Raw genomic sequence first — 12,624 nt, 5'->3', positions numbered from 1 at the left:
CACTATCGAACGCCTTCCGTTTCCACAACACCAAGCAAGCAATAGGGGGCACCAAACAACACCATCGCGAATTCAGTACATAAGGATCATGTTCAAACGCGATCAACAGAACCTTCTCTTCACTCTCAACCGCCCAACTCGGTCAGTCATTCGCTTATAGTTTCATCTTTTTGGCTCTGCCATTTCACGCTCACTATGCGCTCTTTCATCACCTTTGCGGCTCTCGCCCTTTCCGCTTCGGATCTGGTTTCTGCCGGTCCCTGTAAGCCTCGTCCCACCACCACCGCCGGTGCTGAGACTTCTGCCACTGGCATCGAGACCTCTGCTACTCTTGGTCTCGAGACTTCCGCCACTGCTGGTGTCGATACCACTGCTACTGTTGGCACTGAGACCTCCGCTACTGCCGGTGTCGATACCACTGCTACCGTTGGCACTGAGACCACTGATGTTGCTTCTCAGCCTATCCTCTCCCCTGAGGATGGTCCCGTTACCAACGCCTGCGCTGGTGGTGGCATGACCAGCCTTGAGCCCTTCACCGTTGAGGGTGATGTCTCTATCAACGGAGATGATGGTTACACTGGCGATGACAGCGCTGATACTTCTTGTGCTGACTTGAAGGCTGAGTCTACTGGTCCCACTCGCAAGCGTGCTGCTGGCACGGTTGCTGCCATCGGACAGCCTCTCACCGGTCTCGACACCAAGAAGAAGTACACCGTCCAGTTCTACTACCGCGTCACCACCCCTCCCTCTGAGAACACCGCCTGTACCATCGAGGCTTCCATCGGTGACATCAGCTTCTACAGCGCTGGCATCTTGTCCACCGGTGCTACCGTCAGCTACAACCACGTTCTCGTTTCCACCTCTGTCAACGCTGCTGAGGCTGAGCTGAGCATCAAGACCACTTGTGCTAACGGTGGTTCTGCCTCGGTCCTGATTGACTCTATCTTCTTGTCCAACCAGGTTACTCCTGAGAACATCGACCAGTTCGCTCTTAGCTTTGATGGTCAGGTTCGTGAGCCTGCTAATAAGCCCACTAGTGCTGTCGCTCAGCCTACCTCCGCTGCTGGTGGCAACAACGGTGGTAACAACGGTGGTGACAAGACTACCTCTGCTGTTGAGGGTGGAGCTACTTCAAACCCCACTGATGGTTCTTCCAACACTGATGGTTCTTCCAACCCTACCCAGGGTGGCTCTGACTCTACTGAGGGCAGCTCCAAGCCTACCTCTGTTGCTGGCGGTGACTCTTCCGAGACTACCGCTCCTGCTGGCTCTGTTTCTTCTGCTTCCGTTCCCGCCGGTTCTGACAACACCTCCGTCCCTGCCGGCTCTGACTCTACTCAGACCCAGGGTTCCGGATCTCAGCCTACCACCGCTCCTGGTTCCGACTCCGAGACCACTGCCCCTGCCGGATCCGATGAGACTACCGTCCCGGCTGGCTCCAACCCCACCACTGTCGCCTCTGAGGGCTCTGTCTCTTCTGCTACTGCCCCCGCTGGATCTGACGAGACCTCCGCTCCGGCCGGCTCTGACTCCACCCAGACTTCCGCTGCTGGTTCCAACCCTACCTCCGTCGCTTCCGAGGCCTCTACCGAGACCACCTCCGCCCCCGTCGAGAACAACGCCTCCACCCAGACCCAGGGCTCCGACTCTCAGTCCACTGCCGTCTCTGAGGGCTCTGACTCCGCTACCAGCGCTGCTTCCGAGGTCGACTCTGCCACCACTGTCAGCGAGGCTGCTTCTCAGCAGACCACCACTGCTCCCGTCGACAACGAGTCCAGCCAGACCACCTCCGCTGCTGTTGATGACTCTGTCTCTTCCGCTACCGCCCCTGCTGGTTCTGACTCTACCTCCGTTGCTTCTGAGGGCTCCGTCTCTTCTGCTACTGCCCCTGCTGACAGCGAGTCCACCTCCGTTGCCTCCGTCGATGACTCTGTCTCTTCTGCTTCTGTCCCTGCTGGCTCTGACTCTACTTCCGTCCCTGCTGTCGACGCTGCTACCACCACTACTGCTCCTGCCGACAGCGAGTCTACTTCCGTTGCCTCCGTCGCCTCTGTTGAGTCTACCTCCGCTGCCATCAGCGAGTCTAGCTCTGTCGCCGTCACTGAGTCCTCTTCCGCTGCTGTGACCGAGTCTTCGTCCGCCGCTGTCTCTGAGTCCAGCTCTGCTGCTATCACCGAGTCTGCCTCCTCCACTGAGACCTTCGCTACCACCACCATGACTGCCAGCGAGACTGAGACCACCACCGCTGCTGCCTTCGTCGCCCGCGCCGAGCCCGAGCGCACTGGCTGTCTTAGCGTCGCCAACTCTGTCTCCAACGCCGGTTTCGAAGACGGCATCACGGACTGGACCACCACCGGCTCCGCCAACATCGTTCTCGACGAGAGCCTCGGCGCCTACACCCACACCATCGGAACCAAGGGTCTCGCCTTCTCCGGCTCCCTCACCGGCGCTGCCTTCCAGACTCTTACCAACCTCGATGAGCTCGAGAACTACATCGCTACCTACGCTTACTACGTTGCCAACGGTGAGGATCTTCCCTTCAACGAGAACAACGCGTGTCAGCTCAAGGTCACCCTTGGTGGTGAGGAGATTGAGTCGTTCAACCCCTTCGAGGATGCTCAGGGTAGCGACAACTTCCGCAACCGACGGGCCAACATCTATGCTCCCTCTGCTGCTGCTGATCTCAAGTTCGAGCTTACCTGCGACGAGAACACTGATGACTTCACTCTCATGGTTGATGACATTTGGCTGGTTCGCTGCGATGACATCTAAGCGGTGAAAACATGAAGATTTGGAATGATTTGGGGACGGGGCTATGAGGCCTGATTAAATTAATTCTTGTACCTAATTTATATCTTGATGATTATCATCAAGATAGGATCTATTTAACGTCTAGAGATATAATCCTATGTACTGTTTCACTCAATTGACTGATGTCTTTCTTACCAATACTTTGCTGTGCCTTTTTTAAATACATGCTCGGGGATATGTCTTCTTGTATCAATCATGGTCACATGGTATTAGTAAGAAGAATTTTTAAAATAGTTTGAATAACTAAGATATTATGTCTATACTGTGATAATATTATGATAGACCTGTTAACGAGTGGATATTGTTTCAAATTCGCCGCCCACAACTCCTTTTCTTTTCTTTTTGTTTCCTCTGTAGCACCTATTGGCACCACATCTGAACAGGAACACCAGAGACCTTGTCCAAAACATCGAAGTCCATACCCCATTGTCGGAAGCTCACAACAATCTGATCAAATGTCTCGAGCTCCTCAGTAGTCCAGTTGGCGTCATCAAGACGAGGGATATCAGGCACAGCAGCCTGCTTGACAAGAGAGTCGGCAAAGTGGACATCAATGTCAAGCTTCTTAAGCTCCTTGGCAAGCTGGAGACCAGGGGAGTTGACAAGGTGGTCCTGTCCAGCCTTGAAGCCCATGCCGACAACAAGAACCTTCTTCTTCATGTCGATACCAGAGTCGCGACGCTGGAGCTTGCCACCGCCCATGAGATCGCTGACAATGCGCTTGGCCATGGTGGCAGGACGCTTGTTCATCTTATCGGCGCAGGCTTCAAGAAGGGGGAACTCGCAGTTGGAGAGGAGGTAGTAGGGGTTGACGGGGATGCAGTGGCCACCGACACCGAGACTGGGAGTGTAGGGCATGTATCCGAAGGGCTTGGTAGCAGCTGCGTTGGAAACCTCGAAGGGGTCGATACCGAGACCCTGGCATGCATCGGCCATCTCGTTGGCGTAGGCGATGCACATCATGCGTTGGCAGTTCTCGTAGAGCTTGCACATCTCGGCGACTTCAGGCTTGGAGACAGGGACGATGCTGTCGAAGACGCGGCCGTAGAGACGGACGATGGCGTCGAGAGAGCCGGGGATGACATCATCGAGACCGGAGACGACCTTTGGGATGGATCGCATGGGAGGTTCAACACGGCCGGGGTCAATGCGCTGTTATATGTTAGTATGTGTTGAAAGTGAGACATTGTTCAGAGAAGCTTACCTCAGGAGACATTCCAGCAAAGAGTCCCTTAGCCTGAGCAATAGGTCCAAGAAGTTGTCTCGTAAGACCAACAGAGACAGAGCTCTCGATGACAACAGTGCAACCAGGTCGAGCCCACTGCTCAACCCTCTTTAGCGCACTGTTCAGGTAAGAGAGATCAATAGTCCTATCCGCTCTAAGAAGCGTAGGAACAGAGATCAAAAAGTGAGTAGCCTTTGCGAGATCTGACTCATCAGAGGTGAAAGAAACATTAGGACGAGCCTGGAACTCGCCGCGAAGAAAGTCAAGTCTGTTCTCGCTAATGTCAAAACCCATGATCTCATACTTGGATGAGAAGGAGTCGACAAGACCAGTACCTACGAAGCCAACGCCAATCACTGCGACTAGGGGAGTGGCTTCAGTGGGTGTGACGGTGGGCTTGGCAGGTGATGTCTTGGTTGAGGGACGGGTGGGGAGAACTCTGCGAGGAGCAGGTCTAGTGATGAGGTTGGCGTTGATAGGCATTGTGAAGGTGTGAAGGATGAGAAGATGTCTCAAGAGATGATTGTGATGATGATGAGATGAGATGAGATGAGTGAGTGATGAGATTGTTTCTCGTAGTCTCAACCCGTTCTTCTTATAGCTTGAATCTCGATACTGAAAACGAAGAAAAAAGTCTTCTTCTTCGAAAATGTCAATCATCTTTGATACTAAGCAAAAGCGTAAAGTTTGCATCTGTCGATTTGCCTACTGGTAGTTACTCGGAACAAGTCTAGACTCAGTAGTATGAACTATCCACAGGATGTCACCATCAAGACTTGACAGACACAGCACCCCAGTAGCTTGTTCGTCTCCATCGAGCTTGCTTGTCTCAATCAAATCCCTAATCGGGTAAGCTTATTTTGTTAGAATTGGCACATACCTGCGGTGCCTCCCGCAGCCACTGTCTCGGTGGCAATTGTGGGTTCTCGGGCAGGCAAAAACGGACAGGAATGTAAATGGAGACCTGGCCAATCCTATTACATGCCATTCTCGGGTGGCACCAAGCACACGGGAGATTATTCTGATATAGGGTAATGTATGGGGATTTGTGTTTTTGACATTTACAATGTGCGGACAAAGACGGGAGGCTGTATAGTTTGATACTGATGTCCGATAGAGATCTGAACTAGAGAGTGCTTATCTCAAATCATCCCGATCTGCAAGTAATCATAAAGAGATTTTCATCACAATTCTACCTGCATAGATATGCATGAAGATCAAGAAGATCATATTGACATGTCAATTGATAGTACGCCTACTGCGTAACAAGCATAACAGGCCTGTTAGACTACCATAAACAGTCACACTAAAATAAGCGAGGACGGCATATGGCATGATCTGCGGAACCAGACCCTGACATGAGGCCCATGTTAGACAGCCTGCCAAGTTTACTATCTCCAACTACCAAGCTGTTGCCAAGATCCATAGCTCTTCCATCGACCGTTCTCATCGTCCCCCACCCAGTGAAAGGCGGGCGCGACGCAACGCATGCTCTTTCCGGGGAGGGGTTAGCCACTTATCACATACCTATCTAAGTGATATGTCACTTTATGATTCTCGCGTGCGTAAAGGATAAACGGGGATCGGCGGGGTGTTTTTTCTGCCATGCGAGATCAACAGGCACAAGTTGGGTCCAGGTTATGTGATCAGCAGGGTATGTCGTATGATTTCGTTTTGCCATGTGGTCAAGAACGGTTCTAGAGCCATCAACAGGACAATGCCAAGAATGAGGGCATACACAAACCTGGATTTGGGAAATCTACAGTCACAACAATTACCTATGTATGATGGTAGTTGAGTAAGTGTTGTCGAGTCAGAAGACGAATTTGTAAATACTCCGTCCGATCTATGAGGCTCTTCGGATATATGATGATCATTATTCATAACTCTCCGAGAACTACGGAGGTAGTCACACAGACCTTGTCCGAGCGCCGGAGGCTAGAGATTAAGCATACACGGCATGGACATTACAAAGCTTAGACAACATCTGGACTCATGCTCGAGTAGACAAGGACCTGGAGCTTGGGTCAGAATCAAGAATAGCGACAGCCTAAACTGGTCTGCCTTGGCAAATAATTAACTGTGTCTTTCGTCTCTGACTCTGGTAGAAGCAAGCTCTACTACCCAGAGTGCCAGAGACGACACAATAACAATAGAGAACCGGCCAGACCCACGACAAAGAAGTAAACTTACCAATCAAACTCCATATGTTCCTAACCGAGGCATCTAGTGGAACAAAATGACGATGTGGCACACGGATCGAAAAAACTCATTCCGGAAGTGTGAGGAATGTTACTACCTCCACTCTCACCACCACACCAAATACTTCACGCGCAACAAGAAGTGATCGGCAATTCTCAGTTTGTCCAGACGTTAAATCGAACTGTTCCTGAAAATTACTATTCGAGGCAAAAGATCATCTCGTGTGAGCGGGTAGCCATGCAAGGGCAGCCAGTATTGTCGGCCAACTTGGAAGAGAGTGGGCAGAAAGAGAAAGTGACTGGAATTCTGCAGAATGTATTTGATAGATCAATTGCCATCGTGGGATTTGTTTAAGCAAAGTTCCTCTGCCTCATGTCTTGAATTTGACCTCCCTCTCATCTCTTTTGTCTTACACTCATTTATCCTTCCCGAGACAGTCTTTCCCAGACAGTTTCTCACTCCTCAGTCATGGCTACTCTAAGTACAAGGCCCATGAGCACCTTGGAAACATTCGACGAGAAGAAAGCCTACTTTGACAATGACTTTACTCAATTAAAAAAGCACATCAATTCTCCTACGATCCCCGAACGTCCACACTTCGATCGTTCCAATACCTGGCAAAATGCCTCCTTCTCATCAACGGCTGATACAGTCGTTGGTGAAGATGAACATCATGGGCATAGGAAGGGGAGTTTCTTTACACTCAATGTCATCCCCAATCCCAAGATTCCCAAGATTATCGAGGAACCTACCTCGGAAGGTCTTTTCGCACCCAACTTCTCCCGTCCTTTTGGCCCCAAGGTTACACCTGAACGACCACCCCTATATACAGCCACAGTTGAAGATGACGAGGTTTGTCCTCTTGAACAAGACCCCAAGAAGGTTGAGCCTACTGTTACGGTTGAGGAGAAGCCTGTTCCTGTCCAGCCTGCCCCTACACATGCCGATGACACTGTCGAGACGTGTGGCTACCCCAAGATCGAAGACCCTGTTGATCCTGCTCGTGTCCTCTCGCCAAGAGACCTTCGCAATCAAAGGGTGACTTTCATGGGCATCATCGTTCTCATCAACATCTGCATGGCCATGGCAGCTTTCTTTGGCAAGAAGAGCAAGCTTGTCTTTGTCGTTGTCCTGTTCGTCAAGAGCAAGGACTTTCTCTCCGCCATTCTTTCTCCTACGGGGATGATGTATCGCTCCGTCTACGAGTGGTTCTACCCTCCTGCCCCTGTCAGCCGTCGCTGGATCTTATCTCTCATCCCCGCCTACTCAGAAAGTGAGGAGCAGATCGTCAAGACCATCTTCTCTCTTCGCGACAATGGCGTTGATCCTCATCGTCAAGTCATGGTCGTTATTCTAGATGGCAAGCCCCGCGATGTTCGATCACACATGACACGCATGGTTCGCGAGTTCCAACGTCCCTACGTCTCCCTCAAGTGGAAGAAGGGTGTGTTGAACATCCTCGCCGGCTTCATGGAAGATGTCCCCGTCATCGTCATCGAGAAGGTCAAGAACTCTGGTAAGAAGGACTCTCTTGTCCTCTGCCACGACCTCTTCAACTACCCTCGTGAGAACTCTCCTCTTTACACCAAGCTTCTACGGAAGGAGATGTGGGATGAGATCCTTCCTGAGCTAACTAAGGGCGAGGAGTTTTCTGGCTTTGACATGGTGTTTTGCACGGATGCCGATTCTACTATCTACAAGGGTGCTGTTGCTCTTCTAGCAAATGATCTCGCAAGAGACAAGGATGCTATTGCTGCTTGTGGCTTGGTACTGGTTGAGCTGGAACCAGGCTACGAATGGTCCTTTTGGAACTTGTATCAACAGTTTCAGTACACCTTTGGACAATACGTCAGACGGCGCGCAGAAGGGTTCGTGGGCAAAGTCACCTGTCTACCCGGGTGTATCACTATGATCGCCTGCCGACCAGAAATGGCTGGTGCGATCCGCAAATACTCCGAGCCCGTCACCGGTGAACTAGTCATCAACCACCAAGTCCAATACCTCGTAAGTCCGTCTTATTCTCTAGCGCATATCCACTCACTAACTCAATCAGGGCACCGATCGAAGACTCACTTACTCCATGCTCTCTCAGGGCAAACATCTCCGGACCCTCTTTGTCCCTAACGCCGTCAGCGAAACGGTAGCCCCTCAATCCCTTTTCCACTACCTTTCCCAACGGCGCCGATGGGGCTCCAACGCTTACTTCAACAATTACTTCTACCTCGCTGGCGAGAAGATGATTCCTATCACCCGCATCGCTGCCTCAATCGAGGTTATTCGCTTGAGTCTTGTCTACTACCGCATTCTCAACACTGCTTTGTTCATCGCTAGCTGTGTTCGTCACGTCTCTGCACTAAAATTGGTTCCCATGCTGGTCGTCGGTCAATTACCCTCGCTATGGTTCTTTTGTTCAATTCTTCTCGAACCCGAGCTGCGCAAGCGAGGCCACAAACTTGCCATCGGGTACTTTATTAACAAATGCGTTTCGCCATTTATGAGCGTTATTATCTTTACAAAAGTTGCCACCAATCTGGGTAGTCAGGTTTGGGGTGTTTCTGGAGTGACGGCGTCTTCAGCACCTGTTGCTGCTGCGCCGACGGAGGAGGAGGATGTGGAAAAGAAGTTTATTACCGATTCTCTTGATGCTGCTGAGTGCGGAGAGGTTTCTCCTGCTATGAAGCAAGATTCTGATGGGCTTACTAAGCCTGAGCGTGCTCGTCTTAGGGATGAGCGGGCTGATGTTGATATCTAGATGATAGAATGGTAGATTAGAAGATACCCTAGTAATATTAATTACTTACACTACCATATAAAACGTCTTACCATTATGTGCCCATTACTTTGTGAGAATGTGAGTAGCAGGTCACACGTTAGGGCTAATCTGCACTTTGGTGTGGAAGCTAAAATCAGGCCCTGGATAAACTCTGGACCCCTTCACCACTACCAGACAGAAGCCTCCAAGGCTGTCTCTAGGGATCTGGACCACTGTGACTGTGATTCAGGCTGCAGCGTAAAACATCAAGAGCCTAGTCCAAAACCGTGTACACAGACAAGACAGATTCACTCTGATGTCCTATGGTGCATTCAACTGCCAAGTGCGTTCCCCGACGACCAGAACCCTATAGAACATTACCATCAGGCACAAATCCCAAGTTCCAAGTATTTGGATCTCTTGTCATGGGCAGTTTACTTGGCACTGATCGTCTTGGTATGCTGACATCTTTCGCAAACGGTATATCATACCCTTGCCAAGTAGACTACGATGGCCAAGCATCGATGGCTCATCAACGATCAGAAAGCACCGTAAGTTATAAAGACACAGTCTAGACCTTCGAGATATGCAATGACGTTTCGCTGGACGGCGCCTTCCTAGCGGTGCCACCCCCGGACCGATAATTCTAAATACGCCATATCCGGACGCCTCACATTCCAGAGACGTGTATCTTGGGTGTGACTTGTGAAATGGACCCCCCTGCAAAGGAACCTTACCAATTCCAGCACCAGTGATTCACATGTGCTAAACTCTATCAAAAGGTCGAGGCCTTTGTTTAATTCCAGTCAACCATTCTTCTCCATCTGCCAAACAAGGTTAGCATCACCACATGAAGATATATAACATGTCGCACCGAGCAAACCTGCCCCTCCACCCTCCACAGCCCAAATCATTCCTTTTTTGGTCATCCTTCCGATGCCTCTCCCACGGCAGTGTTTCTCACGCTGGGCCATTTTCATCATCGTGGGCTGCTTTGTCGTTGTCGTTGTCACATGCGGTACGTATTTCGGTTTGACGAAACGAAAGCATCACTCGTTTGACTGGACGGCTATCGTGAGCCATCGCGGTGATGTCCTTCCTGATTTTAGCTTTGCTGGGTACCATGCGTCAGCGATAATATTGCCCAGTGGATCTGGCGCTAATGTTACGCTGGCTTTCAATGGGAGTGTTGATGATGTTGGGCCTTTGATACAGGAGGCTGTTGATAAGATGGCTGCGTTGGGTGGTGGAGCTGTGTTATTGCCTGAGGGGAGATGGCCGATGAGTGCTGGCGTGAACATTACTAGTAATGTTGTTGTTGCTGGGGCGGGAAGTGAGAAGACTGTTTTGGTGTTGCAAGAGCCTCCTTCTCAGGCGGTGTTCACTCTTGGCACACCTAACAATGGTACAAAGCCTCAGTATGGCTTCAGGTCAAACATCACCAATGACTACGCTCCCATCGGGTCATCTTCCCTGGACGTTGTTGACAGTGCTGGTTTCGCTGCTGATCAACTAGTCTATGTCTCTCGCAGTGTGACAGAGTCATGGATCAGAGAGAACGGCATGAGTGGTCTTGTCCGCGATGACGCTGAACAAACGTGGATACCAGTAAGTTATACCCCTCCGCTTACAGAAAGTCACTTACTAACATTCAGCAGGTGGGCAAGAGGATTATGGCACCAAACCAAATCAGCAGTGTCTACGGCACAAACGTCACTCTCAAGATCCCTTTGACGGATAATCTTGACTCAGAGTATACCCAGCCTGAACTCATAGTCTACACACCACCTTATATGAATGAGGAGATGGGTATACGAGATATGAGTATTGAAGTCCCTGATACCTGTTCCGGTGCACCCATGAGCGACAAGACTTGCAATTCTCCAGCTATCCACTTCCCATCCTGGACAGTTGACAGTTGGGCCAGTGGTCTTAGTCTCAAAGGCTTCAACAAGTTCTTCCAGATTGATACAGATGCCTCCCGCATCACTATTCAGAACTGCACCATGAACCGCGACAAGGATATCGAAGGTGCTGCACTGCCCTTCGACATCTTGATTCAGGGTTCTCAAGTTCTGGTTCAAGACTGTGCACAAGTTGGCAGCCCAGATGCAAAATGTTTCACTGTCGGCACAGGATCTTTGACGCCAGGTCCCAACGCCGTCCTCCGTCACAAGGCAAAGTCTGATGTTCAGACGATATATCCTCATCAGAGATGGGCTCATGGACTGTTAGTAGAAGACAGTTCTGTCAAGACGCTTTTCGTAGATCGGGGTATCAAGGGTTCGGGACATGGGTGGTCTATCAATGGTGGTGTAGGTTGGAATCTTGATGGAAGTGTTGACTTTGAGTCGCCTCCGCTTGGTATCAATTGGTGTGTTGGTTGCAACGATCCCCAAGGGAATGCTACGTTTATCGAATCTGGTAAAAGGGTGGATCCAGAAAGTCTTTTTATGGCGCAGCTTGAAGGGAGAAACATTTATAGACATAACCAGGAGGACGAGATGTATAACGAGTAGACTAGAAAATGTTCAATATTGAATATTAGTTCCTGAATTCTGTTCTCGCAGGGCAAAGCATCTCAGCCTAGCTTACCTGTCTTTGTCCCAACCCTTTCGGGCATCTGTATTAGCTCCTCCAGTGTCTTCCGAGGCAAGAGGTGGTCGCTAGCGCAAAGAGACGTGATACGACATAGAGCGTCATTGCGGGCGCTAGAAAGACTTAACCATTGTCTCAGCATATGATCTTGCGACATGCAGCGATAAATCTAAAAGTCCCTCCTTATATTAGAAGGTGTTAATAAAGGCTAGATATAAAAGGAATGTCAATCTTGACCGTTAATTAATCTGAACTCTATTTCAGGTCGACGTCGACCTTTGAGACAGAGCTATAGACGATATCAAGAAACTGATCATCCTGTTGTCGGAAAAGATAAATTTCAAGCTTCGTCGCTGACTACGCCGTTGATGTACGTCAAACCCAGATCCTTGAGATTTACAAGGTCAATAAGAGCCGGATTTCCGGGGAAGACATCCGCTGTCGATTGGCCTTCGGTTGAGGAGCCGAGTAGGGTTACAATGAAAAAAGTCCTTCGGCCCTTTTGAGTGATGCCGATATGAAGCTATGGATGGAGGATGCAAATAGTCGGTACACTTTGCGAGCGAAGGCAATTGATTCCAAAGCTATCTTGACAGTTTTGAAACGACAAGAATAAACACTTGAAGGTCCAACTTAAGTTTACCGCAACCGTTTCACCTCTTATACCATCGCCGTTTGATCTTGGCCGATCACTCCTATCTGAGGCGTTGTAACCGCTTCGCGCTAGATGTCACTAATCCCGGACTTCCTCGGCTTACGATCCGTATTCCTAGCCCTACTACGCAGTTTCTGGAAGGTAAAACATGGGATGGCCGAATTCTTATCGATCAACATTAGCTTGCTGCAGGAAACTTTAATACGCGGCGCGGAATAAACGCGATGGCTGAAACAGAAGCTGGCGTTTTTTTGTCGTAGCGTTATCCGACCTCACTAGTTGGCCGATGGTTCGTGGATAATTGATTCCCGGACGATCTCGTATAAGCATATTTGATTACCATTCTAATCACCAGCCACGAACGGCAGCTAATATTAAAAT

General features: G+C 50.0%; 4 protein-coding genes across 4 annotated transcripts; 3 read left to right on the top strand and 1 right to left on the bottom strand.

The window, feature by feature from the left end:
* Window positions 1-195: 195 nt before the first annotated feature.
* FIESC28_00805 (uncharacterized protein) lies at window positions 196-2,772 on the top strand (the record flags this gene model as incomplete). The annotated part of the gene is made up of 1 exon (XM_031154956.1): window positions 196-2,772. The coding sequence occupies one exon, from the start codon at window positions 196-198 to the stop codon at window positions 2,770-2,772; it is 2,577 nt and encodes an 858-aa protein (XP_031020991.1).
* Window positions 2,773-3,171: 399 nt separating this feature from the next.
* FIESC28_00804 (uncharacterized protein) lies at window positions 3,172-4,519 on the bottom strand (the record flags this gene model as incomplete). Its single annotated transcript, XM_031154955.1, has 2 exons — window positions 3,172-3,963; window positions 4,016-4,519. 2 exons carry the CDS (start codon window positions 4,517-4,519, stop codon window positions 3,172-3,174), a joined length of 1,296 nt encoding a protein of 431 aa, XP_031020990.1.
* Window positions 4,520-6,706: 2,187 nt separating this feature from the next.
* Window positions 6,707-8,990, top strand: FIESC28_00803 (uncharacterized protein; the record flags this gene model as incomplete). The annotated part of the gene is made up of 2 exons (XM_031154954.1): window positions 6,707-8,242; window positions 8,292-8,990. 2 exons carry the CDS (start codon window positions 6,707-6,709, stop codon window positions 8,988-8,990), a joined length of 2,235 nt encoding a protein of 744 aa, XP_031020989.1.
* Window positions 8,991-9,926: 936 nt separating this feature from the next.
* On the top strand, window positions 9,927-11,509 carry FIESC28_00802 (uncharacterized protein; the record flags this gene model as incomplete). The annotated part of the gene is made up of 2 exons (XM_031154953.1): window positions 9,927-10,598; window positions 10,649-11,509. 2 exons carry the CDS (start codon window positions 9,927-9,929, stop codon window positions 11,507-11,509), a joined length of 1,533 nt encoding a protein of 510 aa, XP_031020988.1.
* Between the last annotated feature and the right edge of the window lie 1,115 nt (window positions 11,510-12,624).

Source organism: Fusarium coffeatum, assembly GCF_003316985.1.
Source record: "Fusarium coffeatum strain FIESC_28 chromosome Unknown BRIP53273_contig_22, whole genome shotgun sequence".
In the NCBI taxonomy this organism is placed as follows: Eukaryota; Fungi; Ascomycota; class Sordariomycetes; order Hypocreales; family Nectriaceae; genus Fusarium; species Fusarium coffeatum.
This window is presented reverse-complemented; position numbering and strand designations above follow the sequence as displayed.